The following is a 27010-nucleotide window of genomic DNA, read 5'->3' as shown; positions in this document are numbered from 1 at the left end:
TGATTTGTTTTTCCACATACAAATATGTAAAACGGCCAAATACCTTCGTTACTCTCAGCGGTTGAGCTTGTATTCAAATCGAGAAAAAGCGGAGCCTGATTGGACAGGGAGACCGTTTACCCGCATGCGTACGACGGGCCATAAAAAATGATGCATTCGTCGCAGCTGTCGGAAATGTCGGAAGTGTGTGGGGGGGGGCATATTAGTTATTTAGACGAATTATATATGAGCACAGTTCTCCTTATTTACGGGAGTAACTGTAGATTATTTTAAACAACCAAAGCCAAACATTGCAAAGCACGTTTACTCAATACACGAGCATTGGAGTGTGCTCTAAAAGTTGGTATATGCCCGCGTCCTGCTACTTTAAGGAGTAGGAATTCACTGAGCGCTCTTGAAGGCATCACGAGAAGGAACAGGAAATGAAAGCTCTGTTTAGGAGAGACACTTTGCTCCGAGCAGACGGTGAGTTTTTAAGATTCCTCGTTTAATACATCTTTTTCTTCTGTGAAGTTTCACCAAAACTACAAACGGATAAATAATAAAACGGACAGTAGCAAATGCTAGACAGGTTGCCGAGAAAGTACTCGCTACATTTGTTATGTGGTTTCAAGTATTCGGAGCGTCAAGTTATTTGAAATAAAAGATGAAAAGACGGTTTATTATCCGAGTTACTCTACATTTTCTGCTTGAAGTGCAGCCGAGGATACGCTACATGAAGCCACAAAAAGGGGAGTTTATGTGCTTGAAAGACAACGATGAACGGTGCCGTTGCCTCCGATTTATGAAAAAAAAGAATAAGTTAAAATGTTATGTAAAACAGTCAACGGTTAGGTTAAGTTAGCAGTTAACATGCAGTAATCACAGTAAAGATAAAAAAACAAAAACGTGAGTTTTAAATGTACCCATTACCTATGTGGATGTGACTAAAATTCTACTTTTAATTAGCTTAATTGATGATGGTCATGAGGCTGCAGCAGAACACCTGTTACCTATTTGAATCTGGGCGCCAACTCGGCTGCAGTTTGACTCCATAAACGCATCAGGTTTTGTGTATGGTTGCACAGCTGAACAGCCTGTCCCTGACAACAAAGTGTGTGTCTGTGGGAGTTGGGACTGGGTGGATGCTGGCATGAGGCCTCCTATTGTCGCTGCGCTGCTGGCTGTAACTAGAGTAGAGAACACACACACACACACAACACACAAAACAACTGATCCTGTAATAGGAGCTGAGCCGTGTTTTTGGCTCTTTAATTGTTTTTCAGTACAAGATCTGCTCTTCCACACATACTGGATAGACTTATTTTAATGAAGAAACCTCTACTAGTTAATCCTACTTTTAATAGTTTCTGGTTGTACACTCAGTGGCCATTTCATTTGATACACCTGCACTATATAATACAACCCAATACAACTGTTGTACCATAAAGTTTAATTTCATTGTGCTTACAATGTTCCAGGGTTATTTTTGGCACCGCCATAGATGTGTTAATTAAATTCTGCACTCAGGTCATAGTGGTGGTGTTGTACTGTCTCTGATATTCTGCTCTCCCCAACTATGTCAATGGAGAGGAAAAAAATTACAAACACTTGTCAATGTAAAGTAGTCCAGTATAACACCATCTTTCCCTATGACCCCTGTGTTTATATAAAAAAAAAAGGAAAAAATATGTAATATACTCATTTGTCAGTGATGACAAAAGCTGAATATTATAAACTTTGGGAAGCTGTTTAATTTTTTTATTTATTTGTTTGCAGAAAAAAAAGCTCTCATTCTAAAAATATATCTGTTCAGAAAGACACTCAAATATATATAACCACACTTTACCTACATATGCTAAGATATACATGAATCCTAAGTAAACAGGAGATAATGAAGATGTATAAGCTACCCCTCCTGTGCTTAACAATTATTTCTCATTCCAAATGTGCAACAGTCGGTACCATAATTGGGGGGAAAAAGAAAGAGACGAGTAATGGCGAACAATTAAGTTTGAATTCCTCAAAGAGTTTATAACATTAGTGCACTGACAGTCACAGCCCGGAGGACTAGAGATTACAGTCATAAAAATGCCACACCCAATTGCATTGAATGTGATGTGATTAATCTGCTGAATATTTTCTCAATCAGTCATTTTGCTTGCATAATGTTAGCAAACAGGGAAAATACAAATTTTTCCTCTTCAAATGTCTTGTTACAATCCAACCAATAGTCCAAATCCCAAAGATATTTATTTTACTGTCATTTCTGACAGGAATAAAGCATCAAATCATCACACATTGCAGAAGTTGGAACCTTCAAGCATTACATGGTATACTGTCCCATTTTTGTTTAAGTAGTCTCCAGGTTATATTTACTATACAGTTTGTAGCAAGTTAATGTTTTGCTCGACAGGTGTGACACAGCTTTTCACCCATCCTGCTGTCCTGCCAGATCTTCTCCCAAAACAACCAGTCCTGAGTCCGGCCCCTAGTCTCCACTATGGAAAATCTAGAGGAGGACCTGACGTGCTCTGTGTGCTACTCTCTGTTCTCTGACCCGCGAGTCCTGCCGTGCTCGCACACCTTCTGTAAGACCTGTCTGGACAACTTGCTTCAGGTGTCTACCAACTATTCCATCTGGCGTCCGCTCCGCCTGCCGCTAAAATGCCCCAACTGCCGTAATGTGATGGAGCTGCCCCCAACGGGCATAGATGCTCTGCCCACCAATGTTTCTCTGCGGGCCATCATCGAGAAAGTAGGAGAGAATCATTTTCCCTCTGACTACCTGTCAGTCTGAAATCCTCTTATTGGCTGTTGCTTTGCTGATTCAGTTTGTGCTCATCTGTCTTGTATGTCTGTTCACTCATTTGCTATCTCAGTACCAGAAGGACAATGAGCCACGACCCCCCTCCTGTCAGGAGCACAACAGGCAGCCTCTGAACATGTACTGCATCCAGGATCGGCAGCTGATCTGTGGGCTGTGTCTGACTGTTGGGCAGCACCAGGGCCATCCCATCGACGACCTGCAGGCGGCTTTCATCAGAGAAAGACAGACGCCATCGCAACTGCTGGCCAGACTCTCTGATCAGAGATGGGCACAGGTGGGGAGTCTCTTCAATATGGCCACTGTCTGAGTTGGGGCAAATTAATGTGGAAATGTACTCTGAGAAACCTGTATGGAGTGTTTATTTTTTACAATTTTTTAACTGAATATATTAAAATAAATACATGTTCCAAATAAACAAAAAAAACCTTCCAATTATGCTGACTGCCCTCTTCTTCTCTCTGTCTGTTAGGTGTGTGAGCTAGGGGAGCAGCTGGAGCAGGAGAAGGCCCGCTGTGAGGGTCTGGTGAGGCAGGACCGACAGGAAGTCAATCAGTTTTTTCAGACGCTGGAGGTGGTGCTGGCCAGGAAGCGGCAAGCTTACCTGGAGGCCCTGGACAAAGCTGGTGCAGAGGTGTCCCGGGCCTATGATCCACTCATCCACAGAGTGAAGGAGCTACAGGTCTGTTTCATGACTGATGTACAACAATTTATAGCGCACATCATCATCATTTGTTTGTTTCTCAGGCACCTCTAAATTATTTAGCGCCACTTCGTATATATGCATGTTTCATATTGGGGTGTATAATGAAGTAACTAAGAGTTAACAAGCACATTTTTAATTTTTTGTTTGATAAATTACATAAACAGATAAATGATTACTAGATTTTTGCTTAATTATCTGATTGATTGATTAATTGACTTAATAATTTCAGCACCACTGGTGTACCACAGCCCTGATAACATTCGTGTTTCCTCCAGGAAGAACAGTTGGACCTGGTGTCCTTGGGTTCGTCAGTAGAGGAGGAGGACTCGCCTCTCGTCTTCCTGGAGAAGGTGCATTTGTTCAGAGAGAGGGTGGAGGAGTTTATGAAAACTCCTCTGCCCTCTGTGATAAACCTCTCCGTCACCCCGCGGGCAGCAGAGTACCTTCAGCAGCGCTGGCCTGCTGTGACCATCAGGAGCCTGGAGGAAGCACCTGTTCCTAAGGTGAGCTGCTGTGCCAGATGTGGCGGTGTGGAGGCTGGTGCGGAGGCTGAGGCTGGAAGGGATCAGTCTGACAGCTGGGTGCAGGACGTGTGGTGTGAGCTGCAGCCTACTTCGTCTGTGGTGCTGCTGGGGCTGCTGCTGCTGCTGGCAGTGCTGTGGGTGAACCCGGTAGGAGGGGCATCGCTCGGTTTCTCTCTGCTGTCTCGGTTAAGTCAGTTAGTCCATGGCCTGAGCAGCGAACTCATCACATCTGTCTGGGACACGGCGGGGTCAGCATACACAATGATGGCAGCAGTTGTAGAGAGATGGAGCACACAGCTCTCCTCAGTTGGGGGAGAGGCTTTCCAGCAGCTGGCTGCCTTCTTTAAAACTCTGACATCCCACTGAAAGACACCAAACTGAAACCTTAAACCCTCCATTTTTATTTAGAAGCTGAGAAAGTCTCACTTCCCCATTTCTGTAGTGAAGGAAAATCCACCTTAAATATCTTTTAAACAGCTGCTACTTAAGAGTCAAAAACTGTGGATGTCTGATTTTGCTGTCAACTTCACAGTGAAACAGCAGGGGTTTCAATTTAGATGTAGACCAACACTGAACCTTCTGTGGTGACCTTAGAGTAAATGGACCACAATGCATTGCAAGCGCTTTTCCTTTTTGTTAATGCTTCTCAGCACTCAGAAAGGCATCCTGGAAAATTCAGGCAATGAGTAAACAAATAACTACATATTGAAGTCCGGTTTATAGAAAATTGCGTCAAATAAAATGATCATTATAAAATTGAATATAATAAAAATTTAAATGAATACAAATAAAACCAGACTGAGCAGAAATAACTTGACAAAAATACCTTTTTATAAATGTATTTATAATCACATAAACATGGATACAATAATATTCATCTTAGGATTCATTTTTCCCTTTAGTCTTACTTTAAAGATTCCCTGAGGTTGCATGCAGACCAGGGGGAAAGTGCAGGGTATGACTTGCTCACTTCCATGTTAAAAAAAAAAAAAAAAAAAAAAAAAAAAATTCTGTCAAGGTCTTTTAAAAAAAAATTAGGCACGGTTTATGTATCTGTATATCTTTTTATATACTGGATTGTTATTGTTCAGTGTCGTTCCTCTTTGGAGTGTATTATTTGATCTATGATCGTCATACTGCCTAACTAATGAGCATTTATCTAACACTAATCGAAACATTAGACTGAGAATATGGTTTGCACAAGGCAAAGTGGGAAGGTGCTTAAGATGGAAAACTTAGAAATGAAAATAGTGCCTACAAACTCTTAAGTCACCTTTCCCATTGTGCAGTGTGACATTTCAGTAGCTTTCCTGTCGTCTCAGAGAGCTCGGGACACCAATGCAGCTAATTGTGTATGTTTACAGTGACGGGGGCAGTATGTGAAATTTAGAGCCTGCTGAGTAGAAGCAGACACACAGTGGATCTGACTTAAAGCCTCCACAGATCATGTTGCAGTGATGCTCTGAGTGGCTCCCTTACTGTGCCTTTAGCCATCACACCTTTACCTCGCCTGCGCTTGATAGCTTTATTGTAGTGGACTGGTTATTCCATCAGGACCAATATGTTTTGCTTAGGATTTGTTTTTTTTTATTAAAATGGTGCAATGATATCGTGTATTTTAAAAATTATTATAGCCTTTGGAAAAGCTTTATCAGCACTATTCTGCCTCCTACAAAATGTTACATCATTTTACTCAAGCAAACTTCAGCAGAGTAGATCCAATTTCTAATAAACGTTGTTAGCCAGACTTGTTATAGTGGTTTTTATAAACTTTTCTCAATTCCTGTATTTTAAAAAAAATGTTACAATAAATTTGTTCAAATGCTCTTAAGTTTTTGTGATATTCACAATATTCAGAAGCCATCTGTGTACCAGTGTGTGATGGGGGTACAAGTCAGTCAGTGTTGTAGTATGTCTCAAAGTGGTGCAGTGAGCTCAATTAACTGATGCTCGCTACAGTTGTCTTTGTAGTGTGAAATATATGGTGTCACATGAGTAGTGTGCACATATCAGGCAAATCATGACCGTTTGAGGTGGTCCCGCACAAGTTGAATTTAAATGTAACATACTGTGAGCTTCCAATTTATGCTTTTTTTTTTTTTTTAAATCTATCCCTTTTTTTGGCTCCTTATGCCAATGCATGTAATTTTAGGAATCTACAGAAGAGTTCATTTTTTTGTGCACAATATAATGTGTGTGAATAAGTTACAAAAATATATTTTGGGGCTGTGGAGGTTTAGAGTGGAAAACATTACGTTTGAAATTCGACCTAAAGTGTTGACAGTCACATTAAATACACTTAAGCCAAAATACACTACCAGTTAACAGTTTTAGAATGCCCCCATTTTTCCAGTTTTTATTGCAATTTCAACATTTGCTGTGGATAACCTTGAAAGGTACAAACTCAGTGGTAAACTGTCCAAGTAAAACAAAGTTTAGGTCACCAAAAACTGTATGTAAATTCCTTATGAAACCGGCCTTTTTCAGGGATTAAGAAATGTTAATTGCATTGCTGACACAATGGAAGTAAATGCTACCTTGAAAGTTAATGCAAACAATCCCAGTGTCCCAACTTCTGTTGATGACTTACAAACCCTGTAAAAAGTCAGTGTGGGAACAAACTGCTACTACACCCTCTGATGAATACTCAGACAATACTGCAGGAAGTAGTACTGTATGTTGCTATTAGAATGGTGACTAAAAGGTAACCAACAGAGGAAGACAGACTGGTTGGTCATGGATGAACTGGACGGAAGGTGAAGGCAAACACTACTGTATGTGTGAGTGGACATGAGTGTCTGCATTAAGGAAAAGATTTTACCAGGAAACATTTATTGGGTCAGATAGAAATAAAGAATAGCAGCATTTCATTGTAAAGGACAAGATAAAACGTTATATAAAAATATTTACAAGTGTGTGAAAAGGAAAATAAAACAGCCAAACAAAGAGATTCTTAAGGTTTAAGCAGTGACGGCATCGTGCTCTTTGAAGACGATGGTTTTGGGGTTGATTCCCACACTCTTGGTGGTGTTGTGAGTTTTGTAGATGCCAATGAGCCGATCAGCAATCTCAAACATGTTGTTCCTCAGAGAGATGATGATGAACTGAGCGTTCTTTGTTTGCTCCTGCAGACATGAGGGAAAAGGAAAAAAAATTACTGATCTGAGCAAAGATAGTGATTTGAGATTTTCATCTCAACTGAGCATTATTTAGTAGAAAGCTGCTGCAGAGCTGCTGTCAAATTGTAACCTAAAGAATGAAGTGAACCTTTATCCAAAAGCCTATAAAAATTATGGGCACAGTGGAGGCCAGCATTTAAAGGCTTAGTACTTTGTTTTGATCCAGCTCCCAAAAATAAAAGATTTTTCTGAACTCCTCCATTATTCAGTGTTACACAACAGAAACACTGAGCTCTTGTGAGTCAGTGATTACAGCACTGATTAGCTCCAAAGTTCTTAAAATTAACTGGCTAATGTAATTTAGTTGAATCATTGTATCATCCAACAACACCCCCTGGATGCAGAGGCTTACTCAAGAATGCTAAAATTAGGCAGATGTTTGTGAATAAGGAGGCTTTTCATGACTCACATATTACACCATCTTGCTACTTAAAATGTACTTAAAACTTAAGAGACAGATCTTGACACTGTGTCATTCAGCTTGTTTTGTCACGATACAAACAGGGTCATACTCACATAAATGTAACAAGCAACAATGGAGACATTCTTGAAATCAAGAGCAGCATCTATCTCATCCATGAAGTAGAGCGGGGTGGGTTTATAGTGGTGCAGCGCAAACACCAGAGCCAAGGAGCTGAGTGTCTTTTCTCCCCCCGACAGGTTAAAGATCTTTTTCCAGCTCTTCTTTGGAGGACGAACACTAGAAAAAGTGAGAAATGGAATCAGTGCTCCAACAAAAAGACACGCTTTATGTCTAGAAAACACAACAGGAATCAACAAAATGTGCCATTGGTCTTTGGCCTGTGTGTTTGTTCATTTTTCTTCATCTGTTACCTGAACATGATGCCCTCAGAGAAGGGATCTAAACTGTCCACGAGCTCCAGCTCTGCATCACCACCCAGGGTAAGCATCTGGTAGTTTTCTTTCAGCTTGTTTGTGATCATGTTGAATCCAGTCATGAACTCGTTGAGCCGCTGTTTGCGCAGGTCCTCGTAGCCACGCTTGAATTTGTCCCTCTCAGTAGTGATCTCGTCAAGCTGAGCAACGCGCTGCAAGTACAGCTCCTCCTGCAAACACACAGTGACACATATTGAAATCATTTCCTTTTTCATAAATTCTAAATGTTATTCAATTATTTTTACACCACTCCTTACTTTGGTTTTAAGTTAAGGCCATCAAACACAAGCAAATGCTTTCAATTACAATTGGAAATTTGCTGTTCACTGTTTACTTGCTGTGAAATGAGGAAACACTTAAAGTAAATGACATAATTAGCAAACCTCTGTTAAAGTTAGATAGGAACAGCCCATTCTTATTTTTACATACCTTCTTCTTGTACTCAGCAATGGCCCCAAGGTTGGGCTTCATCTGAGCACATTGGGTCTCTAACGTCATCATCTTGTTGATAATTATGTTGGGATTAGAGATTTTTTCAAGTTCAGCAGGAGTGAGAACAGGAAGTTCCTCTGCTGGTTTGTCTTCAATGGTATGAAGGGACAGTTTGCTGGCCTGAAGAACATAAACAATAATTAATAGTCAAAGACATAAAAGCCAAAAATATATTTAATATGCCCACACATTTGCTACAGGTCAGTGTGAACAGAAACATCTGCAACTTGCAACAGTTCAATTTAAAAATAATTGCTCATTAAACGCCAGCTGGCAAAAATATGTATCTAAAATCTTGAACATTTTATAAAAGTAAAACACAGGTAATAAAATCAGGCAAAAGGACAGGACACCGATTAAGCACAACTCCAAAACTACACCAACTAATTAAAACAACATCATTAGTGAATTATTCAATTATTGTGGAAATGTTGTTTGGGACACCTTTCCTCACCCACCTCTTTCTGCCAGTGTTTGATCTTGTTGTTGTGTTCAGTGATGGTGGTCTCTATCTGCTCAATGCGGAGCCGGACACTGAGGGACTCCTCCTGCAGTGCGTGCTCCTGCTGCTGCAGGACCTTTATCTCCTTCAACACCCCCTGATACTGCTCCTGCACCTCAGGAAGTTCAGCCTAGAGGACAAGAAAAACTGTGGTACTCAAAATTTGTTTACTTTTGTTTACTTAAAATTCATTTAGATGTGGCTACACAGTTACAACATGAGAATAAACATTAATGAAATGAAAAATGTAAAATATATTCCTTAATTTTAAAGAAGTATTATTATTAACCCCAGGAATGGTCCAGAAAGATCAATTATCCCAACATAAACTGAAATCCTATAGAAATCACTTGCATACTTATTTATACATATTTATTGCAGTGCATAGTAGTGCGGCAACACCTTTGAAACACTTTAGTAAAATATAAATGGGATATATGGTATTTATCAGTTTTCTTTTAATTTTTTTTTATTTAAAAGTGTAAAAAATATATATATATATTAAAACTATATATATATAAATATTTCAAAAACACCGTATTTTAAAAGTAAAAATTATTTTTCATTCCTGTGTGGGACTTGTAATCAGCAACTTTTCTCTTTCTTTTAAAATTACAAGATGGATAGTTTTTAGTCATCTACACTACAACTTTTGGATATATTGGTACAAAATATCTGGGAATCATTCTGTGAAAATCTTTTAAAGAAAACAAAAAAAAACAAAAAACAAAACAATGATTCTTAAACATAAAGTGATTAAAGTGTGCCAACCTCAGCCTCCTGACATGCAGTCATGATCGCTCCGGCCTCATCTTCCAGTTTCTTCAGTTGTTCTGTGAGCTCAGCCATTGACTTCTCATTCTCCTCCAGCTCACCCTGCACTCGATTCACACTCTCCTCACACTTCTTCAGGTTTCTGCAGAGAGGACACGGACAGCAAAGGATATAGATATTAGGTTCTGTCAGAGTGTGTGTGTAGATATATAAAACAAAACAACTAATGTCAGGTTCAGTCTTGCGTAACAAAACTGTTATTGAGTGACTGCTGAAGAGCGACCAGCACAGTGACGGTTTTTCAGTTTGTAACACCAGGATCCATTCTTTACGACACTGAACAGCTTAACCACAATAGGATGATCAGTTACAAATGTCATTTTCATGTTAAACTGTTTTTTTCCACATAAGTGTATTCACATTGTTTTCCAAAAGTTTGCTATCAACACTGAACAACCACAACTATGAAAACTGATTAATCTTCTCTTCCTCCTTCATCCCACTAGCAAAGAGGAAAGAATGGTGTTGGAAGGACATTATTCTGTTCTGTATTAACACTTACGCTATGTTTCACTATAGCTAAATGAACACCCTAGGTATTCTGACATATTCTTCTGTTTCTGTGAACTGCATGAAAAACAGTGATTTGACATAGCTCATAAATACTGCTTGTTAAACAACGCCAACAGTAATCTCTGCGCTGTTGCCCTGAGCCCCTCAATCACATTAGTGTGGCATGCCTGTTGAGTCATCCAACATAAACAGAAATACACACCAGTGACAACACTTGTGTGATGATTTTGCTACACACAGTACCTGACCATGGAAAATGTTGGCGCAATGTGGATGAAGGGCCAAAATGGTGAGGAAGAGGTTCAGTATTGTATGTTCACCACATTAAATGGTAAATGGGAGACTTTTAAAGACTACAGAGACTATAAGTCAATAGTTTTTTAAGTCATACTGGTCATGAATGACGGAAAACCAGTAGGGACAGTAAGGCCTACAATCATTTGTTAAATACATTAAGTTAATGACATTTATGTTTATTATGTCAGGATATAATAGTAATTCCTAGTAATATAATTAAAACATTAACTTAGGTAGTAGTAGTGACTGTTATATCTGATACCGACTGAAACGCCACAAAAAGGACAGATCAAACTATTGCTACACAGTCCGATGTCACAACAGTCTCACTTATACTTTATGTATAACATCTCTTAACAACCCTCAACGTACAAAAAAACAACTACAACTAATTTTACTGTCTACAGCAGTCAATCTTCTAAGGCTTGCTTTGAGGAAACTTTTATGCTTAATAACTTTTCCCCTTCAGATACCCTAATAGTATATATTAATAGATATTAGAGGAAAGGTGTTATAGTACTGTGGTTTATAGCGTGCATGCCAATGTCATTGATTCAGTCTTTTCTGTAACTGCCACCAATACCACCTCTGAAAGAGTAATACCTCTTTCAGACTTGGAATCTGTAACACTGGTGGTACCGGATGTCTTTAGGACATTCTTCTCTGTTACAGAAAAGTCCCATGTTGACTCTATTCAATGACAGGACAGTTATGGATAGAGCTGCAATGTTCTAAAAAGAATGAGAGGAAGAAGTGCTTTCAGTTCATAAGCTCCACTGTGTTCTTAATCGGCTAGACAGCTTGTCAAGTCAAACAAACCACGTCACATGCAGCCAACAGTGTCGTTTTGCTACAGCACCCTTTCAGTCTATCCTGCCCATGCGATCAATCTTAATGTTTCAGCTACAGATACCAATGACTAGATGCCTATTTTATTTGCAACTGCCACAACATTGATTAACTCAAAGAAACCAATGACAACAAGTGGAAGAACAGAGAAGTTAAGTGAATGTTCCTGTAACCTAATGCAACTTACTGTAAATGTGATGTGTATTATTTGTCAAAGTATTAAACATAGCAAAAGAGTTACTTCCTTGCCAGGTCTGACAAGCAGGTTTTTACTACGCCCAAAAACCTGGTATGGGGTGTCACCCCTAATGACAATCAGGAGAGATGTCTTTGCAACTGTAACACTGCATCGACGATCTGAGATGCTCTGGATTGGCTGCCTCAATGACACGTCACTGAGGGACTTATTACCAGGTATTTATAATTAATTAATAATATGTAATAATAATAATAATAATAATGTATAATGATATTAACATAACATGTTAACTTGTTTTTAAAATAATGTTGTGACTTTAGGACAGTTTCATATACAGTTAAACCAGACAGTACCTACAAACGCACTCCAACTAATTAAGTCGCTATGTATGGCTCAACATTTCTGACTATGATCAATTTCATCATTAACAGACAATAGAGTTTAAACTTAAAACAAGGTATCTGACCAATGCAAACTCATGTAATTACAGAGCTTAAATGTGCATTGTTTCCTCACCGGTCAGCTGTCTTTATGGCTACTTTGGCCTTGGTTATGGTGGAGGAGCAGTCATCCAGCTCTTTGTTGACCTTATCAAGCTTGTCCTGTTGAGCCTTTAGCTTGTGGCTATTGATGTCAACAATCAGGTTGTGGAGCCTTTTCACTTCATTTTCCACCTTCCCAGCCTTACTGGATGCTGCCTCGAAGTCTAAGAGAACAAGAGTGGGTATGAAGGAACAGAACAGGAAGAAAGGAAAAAGATAGAATGATATTTATGTTTGACATTCAGTGTCTGATGCTATATATTCAGTGGGATTAAACTGGGAAAACTTTTTTTTAATGAATCTGTCATGTTTACAAGGCTTTAAAAACAAATAACAATAATTCAATGTTTAAATTTTGACGTTATGTAAGTGTAAATTTCTTCCACAAATTACAACTCAGGCTACCATGAGATCAAACATTAATTTAATAACATTTAACAATTCCCAAGAGAATTTCTTTTTACAGTTTACTGGAGGATCCTACCTTTCTTGAAGGCCTCCAGGCTCTTCTCCATCTGCTTCTGTTTGGCCTTGTCTGGGGCAGCTGCCAGCACGTTAGCCTCAAGTTCCTTGATCTGAAGTTTCAAGTGAGCCTCCTGATCAGCTAGACTCTGAAGACAAAAAAAGGAAAATAGTCACACAGGCGTGCTAAGAGCAAAACGTATTAATACAGTTAATACCGTTCCATTTTGCGTTTGACTATAAATTGTAGAAGTTATTCAGAACACAAATGCACCCAAATGAGTAAAAAAAAACACTTTGAATGAAAAGGAAGAAGTGTATTTGATGTACATTCATGCTGTTGGCATATTTTTCTAGGGTGTTCTTCATGTCTCGGAGCTGTGGCTGCAGGCGCTGGATGTTCTCCTCTAGCTGCAGCTTTCTCTCTTGGCAGCCCTGCAGCTTCGACACTTTCTCATTCAGCTTGCTCTCCATACGGTCAAGCTGCAGAAAAAACATGAAAATCATCATGTCTCGTACACTAAGAACCTGCTGTGGTGATTATCTGATAGCAGGATCCATAGTAATCCAGCATCTCAAAACCACTTCTAGTTAACAGGCTCAAAGTATAACTTAAGAATTATTTGGAGTCTGTATGACCCACTCGGAATAAGAAAAATGTCTCCTTTGAGAATGAATAATGCATTACATGCATTCATTACATTGGTTAAATTATTTATTATTATTATAATTAAAAATTTAATTATTACAGAAAATTGTGTCACTTGTGTGACAAGGTTGGTACATATAGGTGAAGCTTAACATAATTTATATGAACTGAAATATTACATTTAATCTACTTTTAGAGTTCTCCTGTTGATAGATAGTAGCCTATTTGTTTTGCTGTTAATGTATAAAAACTCTTATTGAATGTGAGTATGTCTTGGCAGAAATAATAATTTAGGTAATGCTTTGATAATGATGTCAATCTGTTCAGCTACATCAGTGTGCCATTTGGCTAAAATTTCAAAGATCATGTTTTAATGGTATAAGAAATTATTGAACATACAGCATATTAGGGCTTCAAGGTTAATAAATACAATCACAAATCTTCTGTCCTATACAATCACCATTGTTACTACATTAGTAGGTTTCAATTAAGTGCAAATTACCATTAAATTACAATTGTATTAACATAGCCATTACCGGGGACAAAGTAAGTAACAAAAACTTGTAATCTAATAGAGTTCCATGAAAAGGTTTGTTATTTTAAATCAAACGCAAAACATTTTATTAAAACTTTCCCATAACTGGAAAAGACTTAGTTAAAAGTAGCTTCAAGTATCATCACTTTTTTTAGCATCACTGATTGTTGGGCCAGTTAGGACCAAATTTCTGCTTCAAGACATCAGATAAACACCAGCCCCTATTTATATATTTTGCACTCACCTCATCCTGGGAGACCTCTGTGCCAAGAGAGGAGCCCATTCTGCCCTTTAATACTCTCCCTCCTCCAGTCATGGTTCCTGTGAAGTACACACCAAACCACAGGGAGATTATAAAAAAAAAAAAAAAAAAAAAATCTGACTTGTGAAAACAGAATGTATATATTATCTTCACTGGGACAGCCCTAAGTATACTGGCTAAAGAAAAAAACAAAACAAAAAACAAACAAGACCACCCACCAGCCATCTCAATTATCTGTCCCTTCAGGGTGACCACTCTCCAGCGCTTGTCTTTCTGAAAGGCCATTCTTGTGGCCTGTTCCATGTCCTGGGCCACCAGGGTGTCCCTTAGGGCAAAGTAGAAAGCTGGTCGCACACTCTCATCTTTCACTCGCACCATGTCAAAGAGACGAGGGCTGTTCTCTGGAGTACGAATGGGAGCCATGTTCTTCTCCCACACCTTCATCTGAAAAAGGTAATGAGGAGGAAGAGGATGTTACAAGAAATCATTCGTTTTTGATGGAAGAAAACTAAATAGCCCAACAAAGACAAAACCACTTTCTGTAAGTGGTTAAAGTGTAGTGTGAAGTAGTAGAGTGTAACATACATGATACATCACAAACAGGCTAAAACAGTCAAGCTTTATGACAGAAAATTATTGGTTTACACCCTCATGATTTAGTGTCATTTCTTTACCTTGTCCAGACCTATGAAGGTGGCGACCCCAATATTCTGTTCTTTGAGGAACGTGACACATTTCTGAGCTGTGTCAATGGTATCCACCACAATGTTGTCCAGGGCACCACAACTAGAGGAAATAGCCACATCATATTTCTCATCTATGGCCCCAAGGTCTCCCTGCAAACACAAAAATAAATTAATAATACAGCCAATACAGACTTCTGCTCTTTAAGCAAAGCAATGAATACTTGAAAGTCAAATAAAATCCTTGCTGAGTAACCCTGTATATTAATGTATGGCTTTTTACCAATCTTCCAAAGATGCCAGGGATTCTGCCATTCTTCTTCTGCTGCATGAGGGCATCCAGGACCTTTCCTCGACTGCGGTTGGAGGACAGAGAGCTCTTAGCTTCATCCACCTTCTGCCTCATTTCCCTTACCACTTCTCTAGTCTCATTATCCATCTTCATCAGCTGCTCATGCTCTCCCTCATCCTGCAGAGAGGAAGGGGTAAAGCGGTTCAAGGAAAAGTTCACAAAAATGACACCACCCGCTGGGCAGATATACTAAACAGGTGTAGTGAATACAGAGGTGTGTGTATTGGTTTTAACACAAGCTACTAATTTTGAAAAAGTGTTTCATGTAAATGCTGCCCCAACAAAATGTTTGGTTTACCTTCTTTAGCTCCTGTGCTTTCTGAGGTATTTTGACTTCCAAATCTTTGATGACAGTGCGGCGCTCTCGCAGTGTGTCAGAGGTTGTTTGAAGTGTTTGCTTGGCCGTGTTGAGCTGTGTCAAAGCTGTGTTGTGGCGGCTAAGGTAGATGTCAAGTTCTGACTGAGCCAGGTCCATACGGGAACGGGTCTCATTTACAGCCTTACTGAGCTCCATCAGCTCTTTCTCTTTGGTCTGGAGAATACAAGTGGAGAGGTAAAGTAGTAAAATGAGATGAGATTTCATGGAAAGAATGCAAAAAAGCTTAAATTCAAAGTTAAACAAAGCATGCAACAAACTAACACCAAGAAGCATGCACACACCTCTTTGTCCTGTTGCAAGCCGCTGGTCTCTTCTTTTAGACTCTCCATCACCTCCTTAAGTTTTTCCTCTTCTTTCACCTTCTGCTTCTCCAGCTCTTCCTTGCGAGCTGTCGCCTCAGAGATGGCCTTTTCACTGCTGGCTGGTACACTGCGCACTTCCTCCAGCTGAAAGATGTGCAAGACAGGAGAATGTACAAAAACAGACGAGATGTGTCCGACTGGATTCTAAGCAACAGTGGCTACACCTGTCTAGGTTCAAATTGAGGACACAATTCATTAATACAGAATCCTGCCAACCACTGACCAATTGTACTTTATCTCTTAAATTTAATGATGAGATGAAAGACATCTATGAAGACAAGAGGTGTGAAGTAAGTGGACTGAATATGTTTTTTTGACAGTGCCAGTTACAAGCAACTGTGCTACACATTCAGAAGCAGGCCAAAACACACAACTGTAATCAACTATAAACACACATTCAGGAATGAGCAAGCCCTGGTTAAGACTGGCACAACAGTCTGCCGCTTGGCAGGGCTGAAACAAGGCAAGGAGTGGTGTGTGTGTGTGTGTGTGTGTGTGTGTGTGTGTGTGTGTGTGTGTGTGTGTGTGTGTGTGTGTATGCATGTGTATAGTCTATGTTTTGTAGGGTTAACTGTGGGTGAAATGTGAATGTGGCTGCTGGGAGTGTTACACAAGCCAGGCCATAGTTGACTACCACACAGCAGAACACTGCTCCCCAGAGGTCTGCCTGCCTCTGCCCAGCACCCCCTCTGACCAAGACGCTTCCAGAGCACAGCCATTTGAGGTGGAGTAGATGGTGTTTTAGAGCCAAGAAGGGGATGAGAAGATATACCTTCAGTAATGAAGGAACTCTTAACTTTGGGTTGGTGTGAAAACATTTTTCAGTAAGTCCTCAAGTTAGAGAAACATTAGTCTAAGAGAAAGGAACATGATTAATAGTGAAACAGAGTACATACTAACAATCAACTTGTGTGTTACTTTATAGCCCCCTAGTGGCTAGTTTAGGGCAGATAGGCCTTCCTGCCATGAAATTTGATTTACAATTTTACACAGGTTTTATTTTTTTCTCTGGATAATGTCAATTAATTTAGAGGATATAGAGGGATTTCTCTTTGCCGGAGGCACGAAAAAAAAGAGAAATTAAAGCACAGTCCCAACACACTTCTATAAATGACACAGCATGATTTTTCAGTCACACTCTGTATCATATCCATCATGCAAGTACCAATGTACACATTTTTTGTATGAAAGCCAATTTCACTGACTTAGTCTTGTTTGAGTAGCCTTTGCTATCATGCACAATGATGTCAGTTACATTTATTTGGAAACAATAACTACCATAAGTTAGGCCTTTTGTTTAAAACCTGTAATATTTTTTACTTAAAATTTATTAGATCTATAACAATTAAATAATGCTTAATTTCTCTCTTTTTTATGTTCTACATATCTAGGAAATGTGTCACTGTAGAATCCATGTTTATTATGGCAAATAACTCCGACAACACTGACATTTAAGGTAGTCAACATAAAATGAACTTGTTTAAAAACACACAAACACAGTACACTGTTTCAACTGTGCACTGAACCTGTGAAGAATGCTTTTTTTCCTGCTCTAGATTCTCAATCTAGAAGTCATTACAGAAGTGAGTAAGTTTGATTTCAAAAGAAACATATGAAACAGATGCAAGTTAAAATGTAGTTGTTGAATTCTGCAATTCATTTATCACTATGCAGGTTCCTGTAAAGCCTTGACAAATAACTATTTTTTCAGGCCTCAAAACAACAGCCCTTGTGTTTTCTATAAGCAACGGAAATTATATTTTTAGTGCCCATGTTTCTTTCTTGGACACGGGACAAAATAAACACAGTAACACTTGAGTGTCATACCACTGGTGCTAGCTTGTCTTGACTTTGTGCAATCTTATTTGTTAATGGATATGTACTTTAAATGATGCGATAGAGCTACAGATATGCTCTCCTGACAAATGTGTGTGTGCCTCTGAACACTGTGGAAATGCCCACTGGGATACTGTCAAAGGGAAATAATCAAAAAACTACATCAGAGTAGCAAACATGAATGCCAAGTTAAATTATGTTGTTGAACTGTGTGTAATAGTGGATCACAATTTAAAGGCCAACACACCTTTTCTTCGTCCTTTTCCAGCTGCTTCTGCAGTTTCTTGTTCTTGCTCTTGGAGTGTTTAATCTTCTCACGCACTTCAACGTCCTGCAGGTCCAGCTGGGTGAACTTCTCCTTCTGGGTCTCAATGTACTTGTTGAGCTTATTTTGTTTTCTGGTGGAGGAACAGCATTTTTAGTGAGTACATTCAAGTCAGTCATGAAAAAATCAACTGAAATATCAGAATAACTATAAGAATCTGAATAAAATACAATTTAATCCATACATATCAAAGAATAACAGGCTCAGCTTATATAATATAACACAGCAAGCTCTTCATAATAAAGCTCATCCAGTTTTCAGATCCTACACAGTTTTCATTTCAAAGATGTTTTGTCGGTTTTAAACATAATCTGATCATCAAAGCCAAAAATGTAGGGAATTATATCTTTTTTTTGCAAGGGAACAGCAATATTCTGTTTTTGTTTTGTTTTGTTTTTTGCAACAATCAAATTTTAATACATACAAATGACTACTGTTACTTCTATACTTTCCCAGACTTGAACTGGAATTTTGCCTCTAAACAAACATGAGGCCCTGACAACAACCAGAAAATTATTGAATTAGAAGAAAAATTAGTAGCCTTCTAAGCATGTTACATTGGTAAATAGAGGGAAGAAAGAACCAAAATGCATTACTTCTCCACATTTTTGAGCTCTTGGTTCATTTTCTCCATCTCCTGTGATATCTTCGAATTTTTCTCAGTGAGTTCCTTGGTGTCTTCCAAGATCTTTTGCTTTTCCTGCTCTTTATCCACCACACGCTTCTGCAGATCATGACTAATGGCAAAGAGATATAAGGAAAAACAAGTGAGATAAAAAAAAATTACATATAAAAGAGAGGGAAAGGGTCAGAGAACGGGCATGCTCACCTTGTGTAGGTTTAAAAAAAAAAAAAAAAAAGTATAAAATTTGCAATCATTTTATTCTTTTCTATGCTACTGCTGGGTCTACATTGAAATTCAATGAGGTTATCATATTGTTAATTTGTTGTGTACAGAACAGAGAGACTCTGCTAGTGTACTCACACATAATATTGGCAAAGCTGACTCTTGTGTTTGAAGATGTCATTCTCCAGGGTGAGGAACTCCACAGCTTTGTTCTTTTCTCCCTCCAATGCATTCTTCTCCTTTTCCACTAGCTTTACTCGGTTTAGCTAGGACAGGAAACATATTCCAATACTTAATATCAGGTGACAAAACTTAAAAATTTCTACTCATAGTTATGTGCATTGTTTGCATGTTCAAAAAAGGCAATATATCCCTTTTACAGAATCCATTTTATTTTGACAAAAGCTACAACAGCATTTGCATTTGTTTGTAATTACTTTTGTATCTTGTTACGGTAAAACAATAAATAAAAAATGTATTAAAAAATACATTTGTCTACATATTAAGATAGCACAATCTTCAGAAGTATATGTGTATGCACTAAAGGTTTCCTATGAAAATCCATGACTCATTTCTGGTATAGTTGGCCCAACCAAGTACCAACTTATCTTACATGCTGCAGTTACACAATTGCAAAAATCTATTATTTTCATCTCAGATTTTGTTCATCTAAAGTATCCAGACAAATGCTCACACAAAAGAAAATCTCTTCAAACTGTAAACTCTGCTGTATAAATGCACAGTAAATGAAGTCAGGAAGGAAAGTTGGTAAGCTTCTGACTGTGTGAGCAGATATTGTATGATTGTATGTCACCTTCTCTCCCCTTTGCTCATTGAGTAGCTCAATGCGGCGGGCCAGGGTTTGGATGGGCTCCTTGAGGCGGCAGGAGCCAATAATGTCCTCCAGGTACTCCAGCATGCCCTCATCATGCTCTGTCTGACCTTTAGGCTTCATCATGGCAATCTGTTCCACCTCACCCTATGTACAGTTCAGAACACCACATGGACAGACATGTAGGCCATCAGTCACAGAAAAAAGATCAAAAAGACATAAAAAAACAACAACTCCTATAATTTGTAATAAAAAATATCCACAACATTCATTAAGATATGAGGACAACTTAATTAATAACTATATACTTACAATAATGCTGGTCTGCCACACACACATAGAGCTTTACAGATACATAAAGTCATCCACAGTGTACCAAAAATTAATTTTTAGAGGTTCCCTTTGAGAACACAATAGATTTTCCCACTCAGAGAAACTAAGACTAACAAAAAGATGAATTAAATTTAAAATACTGAACAACTACTCTTTGAAAAAATACTAGCTATGATTTAATCATATGAATGAGTAAATAGCATAATCACGTATGTTTAACATGCTTCAGAGCACTTAGAAATATTAATACTCTAATAACACCTCACCATCCAGCCAAGCCAACAATGACTACCCATTACAGAACTTGTGTTAAATTTATATTTGCTAAATTTAAATGGATTTAAAAACACTTTTGATAGCATGCCAATTCTGACTTCTTGCAGCTACACCCTGGTTGAGTACCAAATACTGTACATGCATACTATTCGGCCCCCACACTTACCAGTGTAATTATATTTGTCTGAAAATGTGTTCATTTTTATTTATTTTTTGAGATAGGCTAGTTTAGAATAACAATATTCTTACCTAATAAGTTAAAATGAAATTAAATCCATATATAGTTAAAATTGAATCTCAAAATATGTTTCATTTTGGTGTAGGGATAAAAAAGCAGCTCACATATTACTTTTATGTATGAAAGAAAGGAGAAGCCAGTAGAGGAAGGGGGGAAAAAAAATCCCACGTCATCCACTGCTCTGACCAGTGCACAAAATAGACAGCTTCCCCTTAGCCAGAGGCCTGGAAAAGTGACCTTGGAGAACAAGCTAAAGCCTCTTCCCATAGTCATGCAGCCATGTCATAGACAGAGAACTGAAAATCTAACATTCAAGGAGAGTGAGAATGGACATGCACACACGCATACAAAAAAGTCAAGCAGGGCACATGTAATCAACCAGCTAACCACAAAACCACAGTAGAGGGTAGAAACCCTGTGAAATCACCTGAAACTACCACCTACTGTAAAAATAATGACATAAAATTTAAAAATTAGGACAACAAAGATTTAATCAGCCATTTTGTTCTGCTCTGACATTAGTCATCCCCCCATAAGCCTTGGGTTAATCAGTAAAAATGGGTAGGTCACACATGTAATACAATCAGAAGGAGTAGGTATGTAAGAAGTGAACTGGTTCAAACTCGGTGCAACACAATGCTAAAAATAAATAAATAAATAATTTTTTTTTAAAATCTAAGAAGAAAAATAATAAAAAATATACATAAATGCAGTACATTCACACTGGAGGCAAAAAATGAAAACAAAATGTTGAACCAATATTAAAGCCATGGTAATGGGGGGTGTCTGATCCAGCCACACTGAAGCAGCACTGCTAATATTGGGGTTGGGGTTTATTCTCACACGCCAATATTTACGTGCTGCTAAAGCGTGGCAGGTAAATGGGAAAGGGAAGGGAAGGGATCCAACCTGTCCTCACTGTTGGCTCAACCCCATCAAAGATTCCCCCACTACAAAATCTGAGTTAGTTGTCCAACTGTAGCCACTTATGTCCATGTCCATGTATGGGTAAAATTGCATTTTTTCCTTAAAATTCTAAAGCAGCAAATTATGGTTCGCACTTTTGTCACTGTTTCAAACCATGATGCGCTGCTATAGCAGTCTAAGGGCTGGCAGAGGGCACATCCTCTCACTTCCAATTCCAGTGCAACAGGTTATTCCCACAGAGAGGCATGGCTTTAAGGTAGCCATGAAACATTTGACTAAAAGAGGACTGGGAAATGGGCAGAGGGCGAAGAGCAGGAAATCTCTGACAGAATGGGATGGTCACAGCAGGGATAAAAAAGGAGAGTTAGAAGTAGAAGAGGAAATTACATAAAAAAATTACAATTACCTGTAAGATCAGAAATCTGTTGTGGTCTAGGTCAATACCATGGCTTCGGAGTAAAGCCCCCACTTCTTTGAATGTGGCTTTCTTGCCATTGATATGGTAGGCTGAGGAATTGTCTTTGTTGGCAGTCCTGGAAACATAGAACTTGCTGTTGGGAATAACTTCGTAGTCATCTCCTTCCTGGCTCAGAGGGGGGAGGGGTAGAAGACACATAGCAGCTTAGAGCAGAACAGTTCAGGAGAAACTCAAATAGCTCTACACATCAAATGATAATACTCATAAAACTGACAAAGCCACTGAGGGTGGTTAAAGAAAAACACCCTCATTAAAAACAATTAAGAAAAAGGCTCGTTTAAAAAGCACCCAGCAGATCTAGGCCAGCTACACTAACATGTAAATAAACCATATCAATATTGGAGTTTTCTATCATGTTACATTTACAAAATTTAATCAACATGTTAGACAGGATGATGAGATTATGAATACCATACAAAAAGGCTGGTCATTTGCCTAAAAATGTATTGATTTTAGAAACAAGTCTAATAATTTAAGTTGTGTACACCACTTCTTAAAAAATATTTGTAAGTTTCAGAAATGGAAGATTGTAAAGCCAGCACAGTTCACAGAATTATGCCATTAGTATAACAACTTGATTTTAATTTTATGTGAACTGAAGAACAAAACATAAGATATATACATATATTCAACAGTGATCAAGGCAAAACCTACTCACACTGTCTGTGGCAGATCAAATATGGAAACACATTTAACTCCAATTCTTTAAATTGCAGTCAGTTTTCAAAATATCTTGTGATCTAATGCAATAGACTAAATTTGTCTCTTCTTACAAACACCCATTTTATTGACATTTCACAGTACAATCAAATTAGTAGAGCCTACTCACTAAATGGCACATTTAAAAATTATTCAAAAATAGAGGGATCGATTCTAGTACATTATGAATTGACTATGGCATGTGTGGGTCTTAGTTGTAACTTTCATGAATGATTTGAATCTGTGTTTAGTCACTAGGGTGATAACTGAGTATCGATATTATCTCATGGGCATTGAGGAAAAAATATATAAAAATTCAAGGAAAATATCTGACCACTATAAAATATTTCTAATCACCCCTTTCAATTAGGACTATGTATTGATTAATTTAGAAGAGGTCAGAGGGAGTGTGCTGTGTATTTGTGTGACAGATATAGATATATACCTTATCAATAATCTTTTGAAAATGCACCTCCACAGTGCAGCTTTGCACATCTTTGTGTTTATCAGAGCTGTGAATCAGCACTGAGAGCTTTTTCGATCTGATCTTTTGAGCTCTGTATCCAAACACAAAGAGCATTGAATCTATCACATTGGACTTCCCACTTCCATTTGGACCAATGATGCAGGAAAAGCGCTGAGAGAAAGGTAAGAGAGAAGATAAAAAAAAAAATCAATTATATAAAAATATACAGCACTCACACACAAATATTGTAAATGCCATAACATTAGAAACTATATATTAACATTTCAGCCTAGTAGGCTTGTGGCAGTGAATGTAGTCTGGGGGGGGGGGGGTACTTAAGATTTATTTTAATGTACCTATATTTGCTGAGCAATCAAGGGAGCAGAAAAAGGTCAAAAGACATAGTTTTAAAGAAAGTCACAATTTAAAGGAAATAACAGTGCACCATTAGATCATTACCCCATGTAAGATACACTCACTAAATCAAAATGGAGGAGTGTGACTTTTTTCCACTTAGATTTTTTTGTAACTCAATAAATGTTATAGTGTGAAATCATTAATAATTTTGTACATTTTGTGTGCCTACCACAACTCAAGGCAACATGTTTACAGTTGCATCAAATGAAATTTGAGTCAAGTAAAATTGAGAAACACTACAAATGATGGTAAATCTGTGAGCTTAACACACATGTTAACAAAGTATTTCCCAAGAAGGATTTACATTTATAAGTAATTTTGGTCGTACCTTGTGAAAAGGCCCCAGAATCTGCTCGCCTGCGTAAGATTTAAAGTTGCGATTAACTAAATGGGTTATCATCAGGCGAGGAGCGCCCGGTTCATTGGTCATTGCTGGGGGCGGGGGTGGAGGGATGCTACCGAGAATCTCCTCCAAACTTCGATTATCAACCGCCTCGGCAGCTTCCCCATGAGACGGATCTGTGGTATAAAAAGTACAACTTTTATTCCTCTGTGCGAGTCGTTTCAGGTGGGGGACAGTGGTGCATGGGGGAGGGGTAGTGGAGCAAAAAAACAAACAAACAAAACACAGGCAGCAAGTTGAAAGAGCAGTCAAACAACGACTCCCGAGAAAGTTGACAGGCGTTATTTTTCTTTGTTCTGAAAACAAGAGCCAACCCAAAAACAGAAAGAGACCATGGCCGCTTATGACGGAACCCACATTATTATACAAACGCTATCCACGAGAAGCGTTGATACGTGAGGGTGGATGCGCCACATTCATTTCGTCGATTGTAAATAACTAAAGTGTGAATTTCGAGAATCAACGTCATATTTTCACTCATGCTGAACTGTACTCAAAACACAGACACGGAAAGTCTTGTTTTGTGACAATAATGTATAACGTAAAACCGATTATTTTGCCATCACACCAAGCCACAACGACCTGTCCAAAATCTATTGTGCTCACATAAGCATAAACAAGCTAAGGGGTCGATGGTTGTAAATTAAATTCTTGCAGCCAGACATCCTAGTGAAGCATTTCAACATATTCTAAAGAACACCAACATCACTTATTGCCAATGTGCATCTTAAGCTTCGCAATCAAATTATTTAATATCAAGTTGTAAGAATTGAGTCAAACACCCTTTTGATCTACTACATAAAACACTTCATTATCCGAAATAAATTACCTCGTTTGCTGAGAAGATCCGTGGAAGACGTGTACTCGACGATATCAAAATCATCTCAAAAATCATCACACATTTATTGATGACTGGCACTTTAGAAAAAATATATCAGCCATTCTAACTACGTGTTGAGATTTAAGTACGAAAAAAAGCTTCACAGCTGTGCCAATTGGCCACTACCAATACAGCAATACACGCAACGCCATTGAGTGAACACAACTTATTTAGATTCACAGACACCAAAACACCCTTTGTTACTTGCCAGTTGTCGGCGGTGCCTCCTCTTGGCCATTAGAGTTGGTTTCTTGAGGGGGTACATCCAGCTCGTCTTCGGAGTCATCCCGAGGCTGCGACCCTTTCCCTCTTGGCTTGGCGGAGGCAGTTGAGCTCTTTGCAGTTTTAGATGGCATGATTTGAAATCTGAAGGGGTCATTGGTAAAAAGGAATATCCATGAGTGGATTTTGTGCCTGTCAATCTCCCAACTCCACTTTTAGTCGGTCACACGCAACTACCCTCTTGTCAGGCTTTAATCATTACCACAGTCAGATCTCACTGCCGCCCATCTACCGGTTAGTCAGTATATTTTTCATAAGGTAACGTACTTGTTACAAACAATAGATAAAGTAACAACATGGAATACAGTGAATAAGTTTGTGACCTGAACAAAGTGAGTTATTAAAAAGGCTATCAGTCTGATAACGTAAGATGAGATGGCTGCCAATCTGCGTGGTGATTGTAGAGGATTAGATGCTATTCTAATACTAAACCTAAATAACATTGAAATTAATGCCCTCCTCCTGTGACAGTATCGCTTTAGTAACTTTCTGCATCCAAAGTAGGCATTTATTTGCGCGTTTTAAAAGTTGAACGGTTAAGCACCCTTACAATGATGGGGAATCATGAAAATAAAAATTAACGTAACGTCAACTAGAAAACAAATTCAGCCAATATGCAAATACTAAATTCTCTCTACAGCTCTTAGCCTAGCCTAGCGTTATGTTAGATGGCCATTACGGAAAGACGCAGCTGAACAGGGTCTCTGGTCGGTGGTAAAGACACAACATCCTAAATAGATCGAGGTCTCAAACTGACACTAATATTAACTTTCATCCCCTCAACTTATGTTGGGGGCGGAGGTGTAGACGGGGCAACCTAACTCGCTAGCTAATTGGAAAGCACATTCAAAGAACGAATGTAACCTAACTTAACGTTGGACTAATAAAAGCATTATAATTACAAGTATGTTTGCTAAATAAGTAAGTTGGCACCGCTAGTTTGACCACTGGGTTAAAAAATAAATAAACACATTGCGTTAACTTTGCCACGTTACTGCGCTATTTTCACTTTGCTCATGTTAACGTTAAGTTAGCTAAAGTAGCTAACTATCTGATGTTAAATATCACAGCGAGGCTAAAGCTAACATAATGGCTAACTTTGACTAGCAAGGTTATCTGCGTTGTGGATCTGTAACGTTAACGCATCACTGTAACATTACCTGTACTCAAAGTTGGGTTTATCAGAATTGAAAGGGGTGCTTAACTCAGCATTTCTCCAACTAACACCAGCTAAAGTTAAAGTAGTGGACGTTAACCACACACAAATATTGCAGTTCAAAGTTTTGCAACCATCTGCAACATTAACATTAGCTTAGACAATCAGAAAAGTTGCATGTCACTGTTAGAAGTATGCCTGTCTACGAAAAGGCTAATGTTGCGTTGAATGTAAAAAAAAAGGCAAAAAGTGATAACTGATTGCATTACTGAATATTGTTAACGTTCGCCAGTACTTTTCCCACCGTCGCTACGTATGTTAAAACTGAAGTTAACGTGTTGTTAATGTTAAGTCTGGTTTGGAATATCGTTATGCATTTCAGCAAATAGACGGAACCCAGCCATTAATCTCAGCTAAAATGTTTCTATGTACCTTCCACAATATGAACACCGTCTGTCAAGAGTCTTCCTTTATAAGCCAAATCGCAGTTTCGAAAAAATGTTCGTAAATCCAAAATTTGGCAAATATAATCCACAAAATTTAGCCCCGTGTCATTCCGAGTCGCTCTCCTACTTGAAAACTCTAACTTGT

At 38.5% G+C, this 27010-nt stretch overlaps 2 protein-coding genes across 7 annotated transcripts; one reads left to right on the top strand and one right to left on the bottom strand.

Moving 5' to 3' along the window:
* Window positions 1-17: 17 nt before the first annotated feature.
* On the top strand, window positions 18-5862 carry trim59 (tripartite motif containing 59). 4 transcript variants are annotated; one of them, XM_087173717.1, is made up of 6 exons: window positions 18-465; window positions 2256-2312; window positions 2435-2737; window positions 2862-3083; window positions 3279-3488; window positions 3788-5862. In XM_087173717.1, exons 3-6 carry the CDS (start codon window positions 2483-2485, stop codon window positions 4400-4402), a joined length of 1302 nt encoding a protein of 433 aa, XP_087029843.1. In that variant the 5' UTR covers window positions 18-465; window positions 2256-2312; window positions 2435-2482; the 3' UTR covers window positions 4403-5862. The 4 variants fall into 4 exon arrangements, with proteins under 4 accessions (XP_087029843.1, XP_023261152.1, XP_023261150.1 ...); XM_023405384.2 differs by lacking the exon at window positions 2256-2312; XM_023405382.2 differs by lacking the exon at window positions 2256-2312 and having other exon boundaries at window positions 2396-2737.
* Window positions 5613-27010, bottom strand: smc4 (structural maintenance of chromosomes 4). 3 transcript variants are annotated; one of them, XM_023405373.2, is made up of 24 exons: window positions 26852-27010; window positions 25190-25347; window positions 24027-24217; window positions 23261-23452; window positions 22045-22221; window positions 19847-20011; window positions 19171-19298; window positions 18782-18922; window positions 18108-18258; window positions 15944-16108; window positions 15582-15815; window positions 15215-15400; window positions 14923-15084; window positions 14467-14692; window positions 14231-14307; window positions 13133-13285; window positions 12825-12951; window positions 12315-12504; window positions 9878-10022; window positions 9063-9236; window positions 8542-8724; window positions 8050-8282; window positions 7732-7915; window positions 5613-7161 (listed from the first exon to the last, which is right to left on the bottom strand). In XM_023405373.2, the coding sequence occupies exons 2-24, from the start codon at window positions 25335-25337 to the stop codon at window positions 6997-6999; spliced, it is 3897 nt and encodes a 1298-aa protein (XP_023261141.1). In that variant the 5' UTR covers window positions 25338-25347; window positions 26852-27010; the 3' UTR covers window positions 5613-6996. The 3 variants fall into 3 exon arrangements, with proteins under 3 accessions (XP_023261141.1, XP_023261142.1, XP_023261143.1); XM_023405374.2 differs by lacking the exon at window positions 26852-27010 and having other exon boundaries at window positions 25190-25691; XM_023405375.2 differs by lacking the exons at window positions 25190-25347; window positions 26852-27010 and adding an exon at window positions 24931-25115.

Source organism: Seriola lalandi, unplaced genomic scaffold (genome assembly GCF_002814215.2).
Source record: "Seriola lalandi dorsalis isolate HSWRI2012SDOR001 ecotype SW California unplaced genomic scaffold, Sedor1 jcf7180002054276, whole genome shotgun sequence".
In the NCBI taxonomy this organism is placed as follows: Eukaryota; Metazoa; Chordata; class Actinopteri; order Carangiformes; family Carangidae; genus Seriola; species Seriola lalandi.
Note: the sequence above shows the minus strand (reverse complement) of the source record. Positions and strands in the feature narration are given on the sequence as shown.

Excerpts from the sequence above, each read along its gene's own strand:
- trim59 (XM_023405384.2), top strand. The coding sequence starts at position 2,483 with ATGGAAAATCTAGAGGAGGACCTGACGTGCTCTGTGTGCTACTCTCTG. Across the intron at positions 2,738-2,861 it reads TGCGGGCCATCATCGAGAAA|TACCAGAAGGACAATGAGCC; the intron begins GTAGGAGAGAAT and ends TTGCTATCTCAG. Across the intron at positions 3,084-3,278 it reads CTGATCAGAGATGGGCACAG|GTGTGTGAGCTAGGGGAGCA; the intron begins GTGGGGAGTCTC and ends TCTGTCTGTTAG.
- smc4 (XM_023405373.2), bottom strand. The coding sequence starts at position 25,337 with ATGCCATCTAAAACTGCAAAGAGCTCAACTGCCTCCGCCAAGCCAAGA. Across the intron at positions 24,218-25,189 it reads GGAGGCACCGCCGACAACTG|ATCCGTCTCATGGGGAAGCT; the intron begins GCAAGTAACAAA and ends TTTATACCACAG. Across the intron at positions 10,023-12,314 it reads GCCATAAAGACAGCTGACCG|AAACCTGAAGAAGTGTGAGG; the intron begins GTGAGGAAACAA and ends TCCTCTCTGCAG.